This window comes from Dromaius novaehollandiae, chromosome W, assembly GCF_036370855.1.
Source record: "Dromaius novaehollandiae isolate bDroNov1 chromosome W, bDroNov1.hap1, whole genome shotgun sequence".
NCBI lineage: Eukaryota > Metazoa > Chordata > Aves > Casuariiformes > Dromaiidae > Dromaius > Dromaius novaehollandiae.
Window position 1 is genome coordinate 67,449,073 of NC_088130.1, and position 20,533 is coordinate 67,469,605.

At 52.3% G+C, this 20,533-nt stretch overlaps 1 protein-coding gene across 1 annotated transcript in view; it reads right to left on the bottom strand.

Moving 5' to 3' along the window:
- Positions 1 to 11,842, bottom strand: part of LOC135324186 (SKI family transcriptional corepressor 2-like) — a 28,231-nt gene extending 16,389 nt beyond the window's left edge. Inside the window, exons 1-5 of the mRNA XM_064499917.1 lie at positions 9,650 to 11,842; positions 8,894 to 8,954; positions 8,497 to 8,571; positions 751 to 816; positions 262 to 360 (exon numbers count right to left, since the gene is read on the bottom strand). Coding sequence (XP_064355987.1) covers positions 262 to 360; positions 751 to 816; positions 8,497 to 8,571; positions 8,894 to 8,954; positions 9,650 to 11,842 — 2,494 coding nt within the window. The remainder of the gene's footprint in view (positions 1 to 261; positions 361 to 750; positions 817 to 8,496; positions 8,572 to 8,893; positions 8,955 to 9,649) is intronic.
- Positions 11,843 to 20,533: the final 8,691 nt, after the last annotated feature.

Sequence of the window (20,533 nt, forward strand, 5' to 3'; positions counted from 1 at the left end):
TGTGCTGTCGAATATGTGGGCAACATGTTATTTTTCCAAATCCAGTAAAATATACACCAAAACAGACATCCAGCTTCAGATTTGCTCTAAAAAAGACCTGCTTTGGCAGCCTGAAAAGCCACAGCAAAAGTCCCATCAACCCCAGCAGAACCAAACCAAAGATCCTGGCAACACAACTGAGAACATTCCTCTTCCACTTCAACAGTGTAACAACAAACAACAACCCGCAAGTAACACCAAAACCACAGATACGTTTCTTACTGAACACTGGGAAAGATGTGTTTCCTTTCAACACCTGGAATTCCTGTTCTAGTCTCCTTCGTAAGTCAATTTGTTCAAACAAAACCTTCTGGAGTTCCTCTAACAAAGAGAAAAGAAAAGTGGTTTTACTAATCTGTATAAATAATTCTTGAGAGAACAGTTGCAGAGCAATTCATTACTATAAGACAAAATATTTTAGCAGTTATAAAAAAAAGAAAGTGTTGCGTAGACCTACGATAGATTTTGTGCAGAAAGCCATGAATATAAATCAATGTAATATATTATTTTAAAGTATTATATTACAGTGTCATGTATTGATTGATATATATGCATTAATCTCAATTATATCCACCCAAAGGTCCATATATTATTCATATGTTACTTGACAAGCTTAAAATATGGTGCAGAACAAAAATGCCCCCTATTATCCTCATATTCTATTAAAACAAAGAGCAGTTTTATAACATAAGAGGCACTTATTTGTTTTACCTTTTCCCATGTTTTCTACATCCTTCTTCAGTGAATGAGGTGAATTGGTTTCTTGCGTGTGTTCGCCTTAAAAAAAAGAAAACAAAAAAGTTACTGATTTACCAATATTGCTTTGTATCAGTACTGTCCTTACTATGTAACTGCTTCAGAGTCTGGAGATAAAAAAAAGAAAAACAAACAGAAAAAGAAGAAAGGTTTCTGCACAACATGCAGAGGCCATTCCTGAACAGGACAAGCCCCCTTTGTGACCAAGCACATTTTGGTTTTGCAAGTAAAGATTCTCAAATTTGGACGGGGTACTACCCGCGCTCCTCTGAAGCCCTGGCTCCTCTCAGGATCTCCAGTACGCTATCGCATCCTGCTCCAAGACGCTCGGGTCCAGAAACACTTTCTGTGAAATTTTACTCCATAGACACATTTCATCAGCACAGCTTGGCTCCACGTTGCCTAGCATATGTGAGCACAAGTGTTTACAGGGCTTGGATTTGCTTCTTGTTTAGTGAAGTATCTCCCTACTCCACAGACAGCCATTTCTCCCTCCGACTTCTCCAACTCCTGGAGGAGACTTGAGGTCTTCTCGGTGCCTAGGAGAGCCCTTCTTGCACGTGTTCTGCCAAACCGATTCACGCTCTCCCTCTAACCCCTCCTGAAGATGCACTTATTGGAAAATGCCTAGAAGTGAGCAGGGAACAGGGCAGAGCCTTCTCCAGAGTCTCATCTCTCTTCACAAAGGGAAGTCGATGCTATCCACCTGGGCAGACCCTTTCCCATCCCAAATTTTTCAAGTAAAACTCCTTTTGCATCAGCCTCTCTGCCTTCTTCAGCTCTTTAACTGTATACTTTTTTACAGTCCTATGGTGTGGGCTTGTTATATCTGACTATACTTCATATCCAGCTGAGAAAGAACCTGAAAGACACAGCTCTGAAGTCAAGAAATTCAGAAACTTCCGTTTTTGGTCACTTACTTACACACTTTTTAATAAAGGAGGAGTGAATTTTCTGTTTTACAGAATTTGATTATTTCTAGATATATACGCACTGCTTCTTGCAATCTTTCCCCTTTACAAATAAAAAAAAAAAACAAAATCAAAAACAAACAAATAAAAATTCCCCAATGCATTAAGTTCACCTGGATGACAGTTTAACTAACTATGAACCTTCTGACAGACTATTATTTAATTATCCTCTGGAACTCTGAATTTTTCCTCTAATTTCTATGAACAGAATTTTGAAACAAAAAGCCATGAAAACAGGTTTTTAAAAGACAAATACCACTTGCACAGAAATTTATGGGAGATTTTCTATTACTTACAGTTGAAGTAGAAATAGACTCTTAGTAATTAACAAAATATTAGATAAGTAGCTAATTACTGAACTAACTCTTGTTTTAGTCCAGCCAGTAAATACACATCATCAATTCTAGTGATGAGCAATCACGCTGAAGATACACACGTAAAGCTACTCACGTCCTTACGTGTTTGGAAAAAAGAGTCATGGAGGAAATACTCTACTTTTTTGGAATATACAGAGGTATAGCAAAAACCAGGTTAAAAAAAAAACAGATTAGATAGATAGCAACTACTTGAAGAATTCTTACTACACCGTGCATCTGATAGCAGGTCATGACACTGAGTTAATTTAAAAGTCCAATTGGAAGGTCTTGTTTTACATGCAGTCAGAAATCTTTTTGCAAAACATGTGTTTTTACTTTCAAAATCAATGTATCCCTACATCCTGTAAACCTTTAAGTCATATTATAGTATATGAAACATATTCAATATCTATGCATTTTAGCATCTCTCTCTCTTCTTCTTCCCTAATTAAAAAAAACTTATTCAGGCATATATGTTTAAACAACCGGTATCTGCTGCCAGCACTTCTTCCATTAAAAAATTTGTTTACATAACACAATTACACGATTTTTTTTTATATTTGATATAAATATTTTCTTCAGGTAATTTGTTTCACACCATTAAAAGAAATAACAAGCTTAAAACTCAAAAGAAACATATATCACTCGTTGGGCAGAGGTTTGAGCTGTCTGCATAAGGTAAAATGATTTCTTTTTAGTTAACAATTTCATTTTGAACATGATTGCTAATAAAAAAAAATCTAAAAGAAAAATTTAAGTTATAGGAAGAAGATTTGTTAAATTATAAACACTAGTATTTTTCCCCCCAATCAGTTTCTTTCACTTAGTTTTTTTTCCTGAATGTTTCATGAGCTATTTTGAGGGAGAACAGACTCACAGATAGAAGGTAATTGGATTCTCCAAGGGGGAGGAAGAGAAAGGGGAAGGGACTAGATCCTAGCATACAGTGTAGTGGCAACACAGACGGTTCTTTCCCAATTGCTTGGTTGAGCTTTCAGGGCTGTTTGGTTTGAGGCTGCCGACTCGCTGGGACCGAAAGAACCGCATCAAGATGAAAATAAGAGCATGTAGCATGAAGAATAACGTCTTCAGCATCCGCAGCTTCCCTACTAAGCTACAGAAAGGCTTATTAGAAAATCCCCCATCCTTGCCGTTGAAATAGAAATGAACAGGATGGGAAGAGCGAGGATATTTAAAGGCAAAAAATAGCATATATGACTTTAAAGGCTCAACCGCATTTTTAAACTGCTTTCTGATATTCAAAAATGCCTTGACATTATTATCATTAATAGTAATAATAATACTCTGATAGATTTCACCTTTCCAGTCCCCCTCAAAATGATAATCAGGAGTCTGCTCTTCTCAGTTTTTTCCATACTTCCCAGAGGCCTCATCATGTGTTGTGTACTCTTATACCTTAATTGAAAGGGAGGAGGTATTGAATATTTAATCAGTTTCCTTTCTCTTAAATGTTAATTAAAAGCTAAATAGGTGTTTAAAAACAAACAAACAGAAAGCCCAAAGAATTTTAATCAGTCTAGGAAAAAATCACTTCCCCTTGTAATAGCTCCGCCGTAGCTCTCTTGGGCCTTGTCTACACACAAACTTGTGCCTGTTCAGCAGCATTTAACACAGCAGCACTGAAAGCTGTGGAACCCGCCTGTATGGACACGTAGGTTTTGTTTAAGAGTGCCCAATCTCCGTTTGCTCGGAAAAAAGAAATCAAACTAAAAATAGTTTGCTGGATATGGAGATGAGGTTGGAAAGTGTTCCAGTTTGCACGGGCTCAGCTGACATTTTTGTTACCTGTGTTCTTCCCGATTAGCTCAGGTGTGTTGACGTGTATATTCTGGAATGAAAGTATGTGGGTTGTATTTTTGGGCTAAATAAATGGCACTCTTATTCTCAAACGTGAATATCCACCCATGGAGGAAATGAGAAGTGACATCCGTGGGTAAACATACTTCAAATTACTTAAATCAACAATCTGAAAATAAGAGGTGCTGATTTGTACGTTGACATAACCTCACTTCTTGTGATGCCACCGTTTTATTAGCTCTACACCTGCTGGAGTAGCTAAGATTTGAGTTTTTAATAAAAAATTAACAGAAACGTTTCTACAGTTCCTTGCCCCTAAACGAGTGCACATTTCCTCTCTCCATAGCAAAAAAAAAAACAAACCAGACATACTCAGGCTACTTTTTCATTCTGTACCACCTAGGGCACACTCTGCTCTTCCGCAGTTCCTCCTTGGGAAACTCGGGGTGTTCTTTAAACACCAGCTAAAAATTTCCATGCCAGCCCAGGCAACTCAGCTATGCTGATGGGCAAATGACGTGCAGAAGGATGAACGTTGTGCCCAAAGCAGATCTGCGATGGACCAGCAGTGTAACTCCACTCTCCTGACTCTCAGACCCGTGCCCTGTCCCCAGGAAACTCCTATTACCCTTTCTCATTACTTCTGTGTTTCCAAATCATGCCAAATCCAGTCATTTGCCCCATCTGCGGCTCAGCACGGGCCTTATTATTCCAAGACAGTACTAAATATCATGGAGCGCGTGAGGTCCCCATCTCCCAGCCAGCTCTGTAGCTCGCTCCTACGAGGTGAGCTTTACTGTTACGAAGCCTGCAGCATCCATGGTCTGCCAGGACCGTCATAACTTAGAAGTCCACTGATAGCTTTTGCTGGAGATAATGCTGTGTACAGATACAACAGCAGTAGGGAAGACGTCAGTATTTTCCGGGTATAAATATATATCCATTAAAAAATATAGGCGGATGTGAACTAGCAGGCTTTGAGAGCTCCAAAGGCTCCACTTGTTTTAACAGTTACTTATTCGCTTTAAAACGTGCACAGTTCTTGCGCATGTCTTGAAGAAATCCCAGCAAAACACAAACTTACTGAAAATATTCATGCATCTTGAAAAGGAGCTATGCCACATTTTGGGGATGAATAGCCAATATGCCAATCAGGACTTGGGAAAACATGCCTATTTTAAGAAACTTAATAAGCATCTTCCTAAGTACTTCTCTGTATTGGGGCCAATATACATATGTCTTACAAAATCTTACAAAATCTTACAAAATGTTAATTTGCCCTGAAAGTGGTTTAGCTTTAAAACAAACTAGTTCTATTTTTGCACAGATAAAGTCTCTTTTATAATGTCCATTTAAACCTTAACACAATCATCTGATTAAAAAAAAAAATCTGTGTTAAAGTACAAGGTATACAGGGAAATACAGGGTTTCACGATTTCAAATCTGAACATTCAAAAATTGTGACTGACTTAAAAATAGGACATGTTTTAGAGAGACAACAAATCAGTTGCCTTTTGGTCTGAACCTGATGCACATATCTGAGAAGTGTTTCATAAATTTATTCTAAAAGCATGAGAGCTAGCAGATTTCTGTTTTGGGGTTGTTTTAAATGGTAGGTGAGATTCTCACGAGATTCCAGAAGATGGGGCTTTAAGAAAACACCAAAGATCGAGAGACTTGCAAAAAAAAATTATGAAATTTAAAAACACTCCACCCTCTATTAATAATTCAAAGAGACTGAGCTCTTTAGTAATAGCAGAAGAGAAAGAAGACAGCAAGAGTAAATAAGGACTTGATCCTACAGTTTGTCTGCAGATTTGTCTGTCATGCAGAGCCATGTACTCATACACGGTCTCATCTCTAACACACAGGATCAGGCTCCACATCTAAATTTTGCCTTGTCTTCCCCCATCTGAACTTTTAACTTTTTCATTTTTTTTGCAAACACCTTCTGTAATAGAGTTTATGTCATTTAACTTCTGGATCCAATGCTGCAACCTTTAGCATTTACCCCAGTAAAGTCTATGCAATCAGTTCAGTTTGCTGTAGAAAATAAACACTGGGCTGTTTTCGACCATCTATAAACTGCTGTAAATCCACCAACATTAGCAGAGTTATTCTGGATATATATATATATATAGGAGCAAATGAAAGAAGAATTTGGCTCACTGCTCTTAATCTGAATTTTCCTAAAATAACTGCCATGCCATTCTTACAAACCAAAAACCAAAAATGGGGAAATGATAAGATTTGAGAAACTGACTTCTAGCTGTTAACACCCACTGTAGAGCTCACGTTTCTCATTAAAACAGATGAAAATTTAGATAGGTTTGGGAACAGCTTACTGAACTGAACCTCTCTTTAAAAAATATGCAGTATTTGCAAGGCAGCATTGCAATGCCGTTGTGTGCTAGGCATATGCCGCTGTTCTACCCTTCAACTCCAAGTGCTGAAGGAGGGTCGGGATGGCAAATCGCAGCTTTCCTAAAGAACTGGACCAGTTACGTAAGTTAGTCACAGATACCTTGCAAAAGTGCCGTGGGAATTTGAATAATTTAGAGCTCTTTCAGAACACTGTCTGACTGAAAAGGGAATCTGCGCCGACAGTTTCCTGGCTATGCGGTACAAACAGCTCCAGGATCATCAAGCCTACATCTAATCTGCTTCAGCCTTGGAAATAGCTCAGGTTAATATGAATCTTCAAGTTCACTGATGCCCTGAGAATAACAAACAAACATATGCACTTGCAAATAATCATCTCTGACACAGAAAATACTGCATTTGTTTTAAGTTTGCTTTTACTAGTCAATAAATATAAGCTGATCTCACATCGTGAAGTATTTCCAGGATCATTTAATCTGTCTTAACTGTATTAGGAAGGCAGAAGGTTAAATAACTCATAAACCTATCAAGGATATTGAACAAATTGGACAGCTAGAATATTCTGCAAAAGGGTCTGACAAGCAAGCAGAAAAAGCTCGGTGAATACAACACACCAATTCTGTGCAAGACTAAGAAGGCCCAATCCTACAAAAACGTATCCGTATGAATCCCACTGAAGATAGCGGCACTGATCTCGCTTACAGAGCACACAGAAAGCATTTTCAGAAACAAGCCCTTAAACATTTTGTATTTCTTTACAGTCAATTCACATCAGTTCCAGTCCTAAGGCCGTCACCCAGGTGCTGGCTCTCAGCTTACTTACTATCTTTAAGATTCTCCACAGGCTCAAAGTATACAAGGTAGTACATGTTTGAAAAGTAAGATTTAAAATTAAATCTACTGTGAAGCTAAACGTATAGGTACCACGGACTAGCAATATCTATGAATACAACACATTTGGAGTTTTATACAGAGATAAAAGCTCTAACATCTACAGAAAAAAGCAAAATATCATAATTTAGATTTTAATATGAGCATGGAAAGACTCATTTTGTAAAAGACAAAAAAAAATCTATTTTTCAAAATAAATTGGCCACAGTGCAGCATACAGACAATGCACAGTGTACTGTACTCCTAATAATTCTGACGTTCTTAAGGTTTAGTTCTGCTAGTGTCATTGCTATATTATCCATGGTAATTATTTGACGGTATAGAAGATAATTAGTGCTATCCATTGGTCCACAACCTTGCTCCCTCACAATCAGATAGTCGCAAAACCCAAAACGTGGATTTTGTTTTCTTCACATACTGTACCTAAAGTAGGAATTAGTATTGTTAGGTATTTCTAAGAAATATCCTCTAAAAGGGAACACATCTAGAAACGTTCGTGATCTTTCAATTGTTCTCTGCTATTATATAAGATTTCTGTAAGATCCCATTTCTTCATTTCCACTCCTTGTACAACTCTCTCTCTCCCCGCTTGCTCTCTCTGTCTCATTTGACAGGCAAATTTGCAGACATTGCCTGAGGATAACAACCTCGTTTGACAGTCAATTAACCGTGAATAGTCAAAGCCAAGGCAGTTTGCATTACATAAATGGAAAATTAGATTCCTTTTTCCCAAGAAACAAAACCCTCTCCTTAAGACACTGCAATAGACAACTTAGTATCAAAACTTCTAATCACGTCTTTCCCAAACCCCTTGGAGACATTTAGCAATCAGTAAAAGGTGGTTTCATTTAATTTGTATAATGTAATTTTTGTAAATGTATTATACATTTTGTGTAGAGATCATTATCATGGAGATAATATAAATGTTGGCATAGATGTCATAAAACACCTTTAATGTCTTTCTGACAGATATTAAAAGCAATAAGCTGTGATCCTTTTTAATGGAAGGTTTCAAAGAGAACATTTCAATTATTGTCATTTTATGCTTTTCCAGCCTGTTTCATTGTGTAACCTGATATATTTCTGAAATTTCTGCTGAAATATGCCCAGCAATTAATAATCTTATTCCTATTAATGTCACTGCTTTCCACCTATTTGCATTTTTCTCAGTTATATTTGCTCGGAATTGTTTTTATCTTTACCCTTGTACTAAATATTCAGACATTTGATTATGAATTTGAGTCTCTGCCTCTTTATCCTCTGCCTCCTTCTTCTGAGCCTACCTGCTATGTCTCTCCAGAAGTCTCCTCCTGAAGGCTCTGAATCTGTGATGAAAAAATTATGCTCCTTGTTCTTATCTGAAATCCAAACAAAACGCAGCACTTAAAATGCTTTTACCAGCAAGACCTCGCAAAGCAAGATGAATATTAGAATCCGGAAAGCAGCATATATATTTGTATGTTCAGCACACACAGAGAAGCATTTTGGATGTGGATGAATATAATGCTAAATTACCACCATAGAGAGACTATTAGAATGTTTAATGGATTTTTTTAATTGAAATCATGGAAGTGATTTATTTTTGTTTAAATCGAGCGATAGAGAATAAACTGATACAACTCACAGAACTGTGAATTCTTTTGCGTTATGGTGAGCGGGCAGACCTACGTTTGCTCTTACCTGAGAAGTTATCCTCTTTCGTAGGCAGGATGACTTGATTACTCTCCTTGCTCTTCTGATTCTAGAGCAGCAGAAAGAGCAAAAACGCACAAAATCAATATGGAAAAACAATTACACGCAGACACACAGTCGCGGGCAGATACCTACAGCACACACACAAAAAAAAAGAGCGCCAAGAGAAAGACCCCCGTGGCGTTTCCCAAGATAGTATCTTTCAAATATGTTTTTGTGGGAAGGATGAGCACCGCGCGCGGGGCAGCTTCGCGGGCGAGGGGCTCCGAGGCCGGGATTATTCTCTGTGAGGTTGGGCCACCTAGAAATGCCTGGAAAAACGCTTCTGCACTGCCCACAGGCAGCCGCGCACCTCAGCGACCCACAATGGAGGAAACCTGCTTCTTCTTCTACAACGTTAGGGCTGGTGTTTAGCCACGTTGCGGCCTGGGCGCGCTCGGCCTGCTTTGGGGGTGGACATGCCCGGGAGCAGGCCCCGCACCTCCCAGAGTGGGGCATTTCGGGCCAGAGGGGTGTTTTTTGGCAGGGAGGCGCAGTCGGGCCTGACACCCTGTGAGGAGCCGGGCCCAACATGGCGGCCGGGCCCAACATGGCGGCCGGGCCCGCCGGCCTCACCCAGGCCTGAAATGGCGGCCGGGGCAGGGACACACCCCAGCGCGCCATCTTCCTCCCGCCTCGCCGTGTGCGTGGCGGGGATTTTAACGCTACTAATTCAGCCAGAAGGAGCTCGAAGGGGATATTTACATCTTTGTAAGGGGGCTGCTCCTCTGGCGCAGGGTGGTGCGTCGGGCTGCCGCCGCCGCCGCTGCCGGCCTTGGGGGGCAGCGGGGCCTGGCCCTCCCCCGGCCTCTCCTCAGGCGGCGGCCGGGCGGCGGGGAAGGGGCCGGCGGTGGGGCGATCCCGGCCGCCCTTGTCCGCGGCGCCGCGTCCCAGCGGGAAGCGGCCACCGGCCGTGAGGGGGTCGGCGCCGCGCGGCGGCCGCTCGCCCTCTTCCTCCTCCTCGTCGTCGTCCTCCTCCTCGTCGTCCTCCTCCTCCTCGGGGGGCTTGTGCCCCTCGACGTCCACCTCCGCCTCGTCCTCCTCCTCCTCCTCGCTGCTGTCCTCGCTGGCGAAGCTGCCGGCGGGCGAGAGGAGGCGGTGCGGGGGCAGCGGGTGGCGCGGGCAGCCCGCCGCCGCCTCTTCCTCCTCCTCCTCCTCGTCGGCGGCGGCGGCGGAGGCGCGGGGCGGCGGCAGCAGCAGCAGCGGCGAGGCGGGGCGCGGCGGGCCGTGCAGCTTGGCCAGGCTCTCCGAGTCCTCCTTGCCGCCCACGGGCCGGAAGGCGCTGGAGTGGTGGTACCCGCCGCCGCCCGCCTTGCGCCCCGCCGCCGCCTCCAGCAGGTGCGGGTGGTGCGCGGGGACGCGGCCGCCCTCCGCGGCGGGCGGCGAGTTGGGCTCCGCGCCGCCACCACCACCACCGCCGCCGCCGCCAGGGGGCGCCTCGAAGAGCGGGTCCCGCGCGGCGGCGGCGGCGGCGGCGGCGGGCGGCGGCGGCGGCGGGGCGGCGGGCGGCGTGGGCAGCCCCGCGGCGGCCGCCTCGGCGCCGGGCTCGGGCAGCTCCAGGAAGGCCTGGCGCAGCAGCCCCGCGCCGTCGCCCAGCGCGCAGCCCAGGGCGCCGGGCGGCGGCGGCGGGGGCGGCGGCGGCGGGGGCTGCGGCGGCGGCTGCAGGTAGGTGGGCACGGGCAGCCCGCCCGGCGTGCGCGGCGGCCAGAACATGCAGAAGGGCGGGTAGAAGGCGGCGTCCTTCCTGCCGGGCCAGAAGAGCCCCGAGAGCCCCCCGCCGCCGCCGCCGCCGCCCTTGTGCGCCGCGCCCAGCGCCTCGCCGCCCTCCTCCTTCTTGTGGCAGAGGCCGAAGGCGGCGGCGGGGAAGCCGTAGGGGTGCGGGAAGAGGCCGCCGCAGGCCGGGAACTTCTGGAGGACGCCGCCGAAGGAGCCCTTGCTGGGCACCGGGATCACCGGGTAGCTGCGCGGGCTCTTGGCGCCGTGCGCCGCCTCGGGCAGCTCCTCGTCCTCCTCGAAGCGCGGCCGCTTCTGGTGCAGCTCCGGCGGCGCCGCCAGCAGGTGCGGGCTCAGCAGCCCGCCGCCCACCACGGCCGCCGCCGCCGCCGCCTTCACGGCGCCCAGCGGGTGGCACGACGGGGCGGCGGCGGCGGCGGCGGGCGGCGGCGGCAGGGCCCGCTTGCGGCTGCCGCCGTTGAACATGGCCTTGACGTCCTCCCAGGCGAAGACCAGCTCGTCCTGGGGGCTCTTGTCGGTGAGCTTGAGGTGGCGGCGCCACGAGTTGAAGTTGGCGGCGTCGGGCTGCGTGTACTTGGCGTCGGGGGTGCGGTGCGAGTGGAAGATGAACTTGTTGGGCGAGAAGTACATGCTGCAGTAGCTGCACTTGATGCACTTGGCGCGGGAGCTGTTGTAGCGCGCCGGGATGAAGCTGCCGCGGCAGCCCCAGGCGCACTCGTGCGACACGTCGAAGGCGAAGTTGTCGGGCAGCTTGGGCGGCCGGTTCTCGCCCAGGAAGGACTTGCAGAGCCGCTCCGCCTCCCGCTTGGTGATCATGCCGCAGCGGCGGGAGGAGATGGGCATGGCCCCGGCGCGCCGCAGGATCTCCAGCTGCACCGGCGTGCACTGCACGCAGGTGATGCCCAGGGCCACGCGCCGGTTGTGGATCTCGTTGTAGCTGAAGTTCTTCAGCAGCGTGTTGGAGATCTGCGCCAGGCACAGCCGCTCCTGCCCGTCGATGACCAGGGAGACGATGGGGATGCCGTAGAGGATCACCTGCCCCACCTGGTTGGGCTTCATGGCGCCGTGGCCGCCCCGCGCCTGGCTCATGGGCTCCGGCGGGTACGTGCCGGACGGCGACGGCAGCAGGATGTCCGTGGGGGCGGGCAGCGGGCTCGTCGCCATCGCCTCAGCGCCGGGGGGGCTGCTCTGCGCCAGCTGCGGGGGGGCGGAAAGGGAGAGCCGTCAGCGCCGCACGCACGGAGCGGGCACCGGGGCCGCCGTCGGGGTTGAAGACGACGACGACGAGATCCCGACGGATCGGGGCGGCACGCAACATCCCCCCCGCCGTTACCCCCGGCTTGCGCGGCCCGGGTTCCCTGCTCCCCGACGGCCCCTCGTTTCCGCATCCCGCCCCGGGGGCGGCGATCACGGCGAATTACCGGCTTCCCCCCCCCCCCCCCCCATTTCGGAGCGTCCCCACGTACCGGCGAGTCCCCAAACCCGCCCCCCCCGCCGGAGGAACTTTACCGTCTCGCCGAGCGCCCTTTCCGCGCCCCGCTCCGCCGTTACCTGCGCGGCCGCCGGGCACCGCCGCCGCCGCCGCCACGGACGCGCATCCCCGCCGCCCCCGGCGCAGCGCAGCGCGGAGCCTCCGCGCGTGTCTGGGCGCGGGGCGGCCGCGCGCCGCGGCCCCCCGTGGGCGCGGTGACGTCAGCGGGCCCGGCCGCGCCTCCCCGCCCCGCGTGGGGAGGAGGGAAGGAGGCGGGGGGGGGGGTCGGGCCGCGCCGTCGGTGCGGGGCTGCGCGGAGCCGCCTTCGCGGCGGCGCAATTAACGCGAGGGGGGGTGTTGGGGGGGGTTAATCCGCCGTCGGGGCCGCGCCGGCTTCGCCACCGATTTGCACCGGAGGGGAAAGTGCTGGGCGCCCCCCTTTTTTTAATAATCCCCCCCCCCGTGTGAGCGCGATCGCTTCCAAAAAAACGAGTATTTTCCATCCGCGTCCGCACGTCCTTTCGGAAACACCATTTCTAAAGGAGCCGCCGCAAATCGCGGGCGGTGCGAAGGCAGGGAAAAAGTTGCTTCGGCTGCCCGACGGGACGGTGAGGGTCGGGAGAGGCCCCCCCCCCCCCCCGCCCTGCCTCGACGGGACCGCGGTGCGCGCTTAAGCGCCCGCGGCGCTAACGCGGCGTTAACGGCGTCGTTTGCTCGTTGCATTATGCAAAAGAAAGGCAAAAACCGCGCTTCGCCTGCCTCCCCCTTTTTTTTTCCCCCGAAAGCATCTGAAGACGGTGCAGCAAAAATGTAGGTGTTTCAAGAGCTCCCCGAAAAATAAACGCAACGTCGCCAGGAAAAATCTCCATTTTCTTGCCGTTTTCTGCCCCGCCCGCCCCAAAGCCAGCCGGGGTTGGCCCCCTCCCCGGGGGCTCCCCAGCCCCTCTCCGGCTGAAGACGAGGGACATCCGGCTGCAACCTGCGGAGCGACGGCACAAAAACCTCCCCCCCTCCAAAAAAAATCCCCAAAGCTGCCTTCTAGCTGAACCAGGAAAAAAAACCTGCAGCGGCCGGATGGTTCCTAATACAGCTCTGATTTATCTTTTATTTTTTTTAGCACAAATGCTGCCGCTATCTCTCTGGTTTTTCTGCCCAGGCGCAGGAGCGATGTCAACCCCCTCTGCGCCCTCCTAAACCACGAAAACACGCGGTGCCCGGGGAGGTTTTTTGGCAAGGGGTCGCGGAGCCGGGCGAAACTCTTCGCGCCGACCTTTCCCGGGACACCCAAAAATTAGAAAAAAAAACACCCAAAACAAAACAAAACCCCCAAACCGCTGTTTTTTCCCCTCCATCGCGTGGGTCCCGGCTAACTTTGAAAGATCGCCCCTCTCTTTAGCACTGCTGTCACCTCCCGTTGAAGCCTGGCTCCCCCCGCACGGGTGACATTTTAATCCATGCTTCCTAGCCGGACCGACGTGAATTTTACCCTTCGAAAGACTCCTCCGCCGGCTAATTGATTCAAATCGTGTTCTTGGTTAAACCCGTGTCACGCACCGGGTGATCTGCGGCCACGGAGGAAATTTCCCCGCCTGCCTTCGCCCCCTCGGGGCTTCCCCGAGTTAAGGGGTGTCTTTGGGGGGGGGGGGGAAGTCGCCCGCCGTGGCGGGTGCTGCGCGGTGCCGGCCGCGCCGTCGGGGGCATCGGCCCGGTCCCCGGGGAGCGGCGGGACCCACTCGGTCACCGGGTGTTTTTTTCCCCCTGTCCCTGCCCAGGAACCTCCCCGGGGCTCTGATCCTGGCGTGGGGGGGGGGAGGGGAGGGAAAAGCCACCTTCAACGAAGCCACCCCAGGAGCTGCATCCTCGCAACCCCAGAGAGCTTGAAAAACACGGGCTTGATCCGGGGCAGTCGCTAGCCAGCGCTTGCCGTTTATTTTCCGGAGCAAAAAGGAAAGAAAGAAAAGGAAAGAAAAGGAAAGAAAAGGAAAGAAAAGGAAAGAAAAGGAAAGAAAAGGAAAGAAAAGGAAAGAAAAGGAAAGAAAAGGAAAGAAAAGGAAAGAAAAGGAAAGAAAAGGAAAAGGAAAGAAAAGGAAAGCCAAACTTGCTTGTTCACCTGATAGCTGCTAATGGCCTCCCTCGGTGGGTCCCCTCGGTTTTCTCCGCAGAGAAAGCCGGAGCCCGGGCACTCGCGCTCTCTGGGAGGGGGTGCGGGACACCCCGGCGCTGCACCCGCGGAGGGAGGGGGGACACCCTGCCCCGCGCCCGCCCCTCGGAGAAGAGGGACGAGGACCCACCCGGGTGCTTTTCCACTCGAGTTTTGTCGGGAAACCTCGCGGAGCGAGAGCGACCCGCAGCAGCGGCCGCCCGGGGCTGGCTCGGCTTGCCGGGGAAAGGCCGGCGCCCCCCGCAGCCGGGCCGCTGCCGCAGGTGGCCCCGGGGCGGGCGCAACCCGCGGGGCGGCCACGGCCGCGGCCGAGGCGATCGGGGCCTCCGCGGGGCGCCCCGGCGGGGGGAGCCCGGCTGCGGGGGGGGGATCGCGCCCGGGTTGCTGCGGGCTGGGCTGGTGTCCCGCCGCCTCCGCGAGGTGCTCCCGGCCGTTTCGTTCTCCGCTCTCGCCGCCTCCCTCGGGAGGCGAGGGGAAGGCAGACAAACTTCTCCCGGGAGCCTGGAAGGGAGAAAAGTGAGTCCTGGCTCCTCTTCCCTTCTCTGCCGCGGTTCTGCCTCCGAACAGCTCCAGGAAGGGGGAAGCAGGAGCAGCTCCTCTCCCTGCAGCCGGCTTCGCTCGAAAGGAGCAGCTGAGAGAAGGGTCCGGCGATCCCCAACTTTTAGCCATCCCAACCCACCCTCGCGGCCTTTCTTTACTCCCATAGCCCTTAAACAGCGTAGCGGACCGGCCAGGAGGTGCGAGATACCCTAACTGTGCTTAAAAAAACACACAGAAAACCACCCCCCCCCGGCGCGGATCCCTTCCCTCCTCCCACCCCCTCCACATCCCCCTGAAACTTACGGCCGTGCAAGTAGCAGACACACAAGGTCCCGCTAGAAACCCCCTTTCCCTAATAAAATTAGGCAATAAAGGAGGGTTTTAAAAGACTTTCGGGTAGATCGCGCCGCGCTGTTTGGTCTACAGCAAAGCCTTAAATTTTTTTTTTTTTTTTAATCGTGTTTTCTTATATTAAGCGCCGAAAGCAGAGAGGGCATTTGAAACAGAGGTGGTCCCATCTGGAAGAGCCCGGAGCTCATTTAGATCGCATCACTTCGGGCTTTTGTCTCCGCTCTCGAATAACCGAGCGAGACACAACAAAAGGGCAGGGAGCGGCGCGGGGCTGCTCGCCGGGAGGGGACGCCTCCGAAAGGGGCATCTCCAGCCGTCATAACGGGGGGGGGAAAAAGGGGAAAAAAAGACTCGGCGCGACCTTCCGCTGGCACTTGGAGGGCATCGGGGGAGCTTGGCGATGGGGTGTTTTGGGGAGGTTTGAGGGCGGCTGAGAGATGCCGTCGCCAGCATCTTTTGTCTGCGGCGGCTCCGGTAACTTGGCGGCGCGACATGGGGGCTGCGGGGCCTCGGGCCTCGCCGGGGAGCCGAGTTACAGCCCCGGGGAAGATCCCGGCTGCAGAGCCCTCCCTCAGCCTCCCCAGCACCCAAAAAACCGCGGGTGGCTTTAGTGGGTCGGTCCGGTCGGCGGAAGGGGCAGCGGTGAAAACACCTGCAAATTTAGACGTGCGTAAATTAACTCCCAGAAGGAAAGAAAAAACAAAACCCTAAAAACACCCTAAAAACACCTCCGCTATTGATTCATCCCCCAAATGCATAAATTAAAGCGCCCTGAACGTCCTCAATGAGAGGCGTGCCTAGCTCCAAGTATTTAAACGCAGGACAAACTTCCAGGCAGCAAATCCAGCCGGGCTGGGATGGGGACGGGCGAGGCCAAACTTCCGAGGGAAACCACGACGTGATCGCGCACCGCGTTAGTAAATAATTCAATTTCGCCTCTTTCCAGAACCCAGTAACCTTGGGTGTCTTAGAAAGCAGATTGTACAAGCAGGCAATTAAGATGAGCGCTGAGAGTTTCAGAGGAGATATAATGAAGCAGCTTTAATTACTATCTTGAAATTAAAAATGTAATATACAGATTTAAATTTATTTTCACCTAAATTGTGTATAAAATTATACGGCTTTTTTTTTTCCAGGCTAAGAAACGAATTGCCACCAAGCTTGCCACTAAAAAGTCTGAAGTAGTTTCCAAACCCGGTTCCCAAACACACAGTAATAATGATACATTTATCATTACTGATGACCACCCACTGGTTTATTATTGCTTTGTTACTACTATTACAATCAAGAGATTTCTTTATTTACTGTTAACATTCACTTAAAGCTGAATGTTAATGACTCTTCTGAATTCACCAAAGAGTTTTCCGTTATATTTCAGGAGTAGTTACGTTTTGGGCTTCAGAAGCGGCATAAAAGGAGGGGAAAGGCTGGGTGCTGGCTCGCTCCTATTTCCCCCCCTCTTCGAAGGGTATTTCGGAGAATTTATCAAGTCGGATTTTCAACAAAGAGTTGCAAAAGCCTTGGCATAATGCACACACTCGCCTGTAGCTAATTATGTAAGTATTTTATTACAGGAGATTCATTCATTATTGATAAATGTTGGCAGTAACTTCCTGCTATGAAGAGTTGTGTTTTACGAGGAATAACCAACCTATGGGGATTGGGATCGCTCGGCTTTTACGCTCCTGCGCTCTTTGACAGGTCACGGTAGCCACTTTCGGCTCCGGCTAGCCACTTTCTGCCCCTCTGCTACCAAAAGCAACTTCTTCCCTTTTCCACTACCGCATCCCCCCTGCTCCCCTCGCCATTTCATCACCGCGTTAAAAATGACTTGCCAGGGAGGGTTAATCGTGCTATAGGGGGGGGTTCGGCAAAGGCAGCTGGAGGTAGGTGTATCAGGCGGGTCTGGGGGCTCTGGGGCTGCCCCGGCCGGGGCCGTCGAGGGGCAGGCGGAGCGGCCGCCGTGCAACAAGCGCCCGGCTCCCGCAGCGCTACGAGTGTTTCCCACCCCCTCGGGCCTCCCAACCGCTGCAGAAACCGTGCGATGCAGCCGGTTAAAAAATATAAAACTACAAAATTCGTCCCACCCGGTGTTACACCTCCGCTGACAGCAGAGGAGACGCCTCTCCGCGGAGCTTCGTGGCTCCGGGTCTTTTATCCCCTCCTCGCCCTCTCTCCGGCTTTCTCAGCCCCGCTGCCTCTCTCCATCCAGGCCAGCTCCCTTCCCGGCCGGCAGCATCCTTCGGGGTGGGAAAGGCCGGGGAAAAACGCAGCGCTGCCGCTTCTTGCCCAGCGGCCGGGCGAAGCCGAGACCGGCTCCCTTCCGCGGCGGGGCGGAGGCTGCGCGGGCGCGGAGCGCATCCCCCGGGCCGCACCGTGCCGAGCCGCCGCGTCCCCTCGCCGCGGGGACGGGCCAGCCCTGCTGCTTGCCGCCCGCTCTGCCAAGTTCACCATCGCAAAGGGGGAAATTATATATATAGGGGGAAAAAAATTATAAATGAACTATATAGCTACGGAAAAGGAAGGAATCGACGCGCGGCTGCTCCGGGCGCGCTGGCAAAGCCGCTCCGCGGCCCCCCGCGCCGGCAGGATGGGGGCCCCGGGCAGCCGCTCCGCGGAGCGACCCCCCCCCCCCCCCCCTCCGCACACGCGCAAGCAGCCCCGCTGCCCGCCAGGGCCTTTCCCCCGCCGGCGGCAGCACCGCCCCGTGCGCGCAGATTAATCGCCTCCATCAGCCGCCGCCGCCTCCCAGCCGCCTTTTTAGCAACAAATTACAGACCGCTTGCTCGAGGGGGGGGAAGGAAGGGAAGGCGAGGCCCCCCCCGTCCCGGCTTACCTGGCCGCCCGGGCTCCATGGGCGGCTGGGGGCCGCTCCGCGGCCGCTGCGCAGCGCGGGGGGGAAGTTTGGCCGCCGCCCGCGTCCGCGGCGGCTCTGCCGCGGGTGCGTCGGGGCTCGGACGCCTTCTAGCAGCCAGGCAGCGCCCTGCAAGCGGCGCGGGGAGGCCGCCCCCTTCCCCGGCCCCCTCCCCTCGCCGCCCGGCGGGGGGGGGGGGCGGGGGGGTTGGGGGGGGGAAGCAGCCCCCGCCCCGACGGCGCCCCCCGGGGCAGGTCCGCCCCGACGGCCGCGGGGGGGTTGGGGGGGGGGGCAGCCCCCGCCTTGTAAGCGAGGCTGGGGGGGCGGGGGGGGGGGGCCGGGCGGGACCGTGGTGCGGGGGCGGGCTCGCTTGGCCCCCCCCCCCTTAAAAAAATCCCGAAAACCCCCAAAGTTTTCGCCCCTTTCCCCCTGCAAAAAGGGGCTCCGAGCAACCTCCGCGCCCCCCCCCCCCCTCCTCCTCCTCCTCCTCCGCTGGAGCGCAGGGGCACGGCCGCCCCCCCGGACCCCCCCCCCCCCGCCCTGCGCGGCCCGGGCCGGCCGCGGCGAGCGCTTCCCGCGGATCACTCGACGCGCGGAGCAAGGCGGCTGCTTAAAAACACAAAGCTGGAGCCCTAATGAGTTCAATTACAATGTGGTAAACACATTGCCTCTACGCTTTAATTAAGCCGGCTGTCCAATTTTAACTCATTAGTAATTCATTAAGAGAACAGCCTTTAGCTGGCTGCAAGCGCAGGAGCGCCGCAGCCTCCGCGGCTCCGCTCGCCGCAGCCCCGAGGTACCGGGGGGCCGGGATGGGGGTCCCCCCCCCCCGGCAAAGGGGACCCCCGGCAGCTTCCCCCGCCGTGCGGGCCTCCCGTCGGGGCTCGGCGCCCGAAGGAGACGGGATGGGGCCCGGGGGGGCCTCGCTGCTTCGGGGCCGCCGCGACCCTCTTGGCCAAATTTACGGGCCCGGCTCAGGGCGGGGGCGGCGGGGGCCCCCCCGGGGCCGGTGCTTTCGCGGTGCCTCTGCTCGCTCGCCGCCCCGACGGGCTCGCTTTGGGGCAGGGTTTGTCCCCGGGGGGTTGCGCACCGCCTTTGCCCTCACCGCGCCCTGAACAGCGGCGCTTCTGCAGCCAAAAAGCCTTTTTCCTTCCCCCCCCGCGCCCAACCCCGGCTCCTTTTTTTTTATTATTATTATTTTTTTTAACGGAGAAGGCGTTATCTGGGACAAGAAACAGGTCAAATTCGCCCGAGCAGCACCATTTGCTTTGCCGGGGGTCCGCGGGGCCGGATCCTGCCTTTCGGCCCGCCGGAGCTGGGAGGGGGGTATCGGGGGGGGGGGGGGAGTCCCCAACTCCCCCCCCCCGCCCCGTGCGGCAGCTCTGCGCGCAGCTCCGCGCTGCGGCCGCCGCTGCAAAACGGTTTCGGGGCCGGGGGTGGGGGGGGGATCCCGAATTTCCCTTTGCTTTTCCCAGCCCAAATCCCCCCCCCCGCGCATCTTGCAGCTTATTCGCGTTACCCTCGCAGCTGCTGTTTCATCCCAGCGCTGGAGGCTGCGGATGCTGCGTTGGGCTGAGGGAAAGTTTCTTCCCGTTTTCGCAGCGATTTTTGGCGCTGAAAATACGAATATGTGCAAAGAGGATTTAGCCGACTCGAGCCCGTCCAGTCCGACCCCTCCGGCAGCGACCAGGACCAGATGCTTTCGGGAAAGACGCAGAAAACTGCCACCAGCCTTTCTCCAAGAAGTTTTTCCTCTGGGGATCAGAGTCCCAGTGGTTCTCTCTTTAAAGCGTTTCTTTCCCCCCCAAATAGCGGTCCCCATCCCGTAGTCCTGATTTTCACTTGTCTCCAGGCTTGCAAAATCGGGTTGTCCGGAATGAGGAGATTTGGATATTGCTCCTCTTGATGGCAAAGGAATTTTTTTTTCCAAGAGAGCATCGTGAGTGCAGGATCAGGCCCTGGGGGAAGGCAAGTCCGCGGTCTTCCTCCTCAGGGATAAACAGCAGTAGTATTTAACCTGTTGCGGTACTGTCACTGTCACCTCCACTATATTAGTAGCATTCATTAAAAAATTGTCAAAAAAGCTTCGAGACTATTGCTTATCTATTTCCAGAAACATTCCCCAGTCCTTTATCTTGATTAGCAAAACACCGGCTTCCAGAATAGGATGGACACGCAGGGGACAATTTTTATCCAGAGCCTTCTGATATAAATCTAAAAATCATCTTGAAGCCAGTGGGCTACAATTCATTTTATTACCCCAGTGTTAATCTAGAAGAGATACATAAAGACTGGTAGGACAATTAATCTGAATTAATTTCCAAAGTGAATTAAATTAAATTGACTGAAGACCACCTGAATTCTGAGCAAGAGCAACCTTCACAGGGGTTTCATGCAGTTTAATTAATCCACTTTTAAATCCTCACCTTCAACTAATTTAGGTTATTTTCCTGCGTGTCCCTACATAGGCAAAATCTT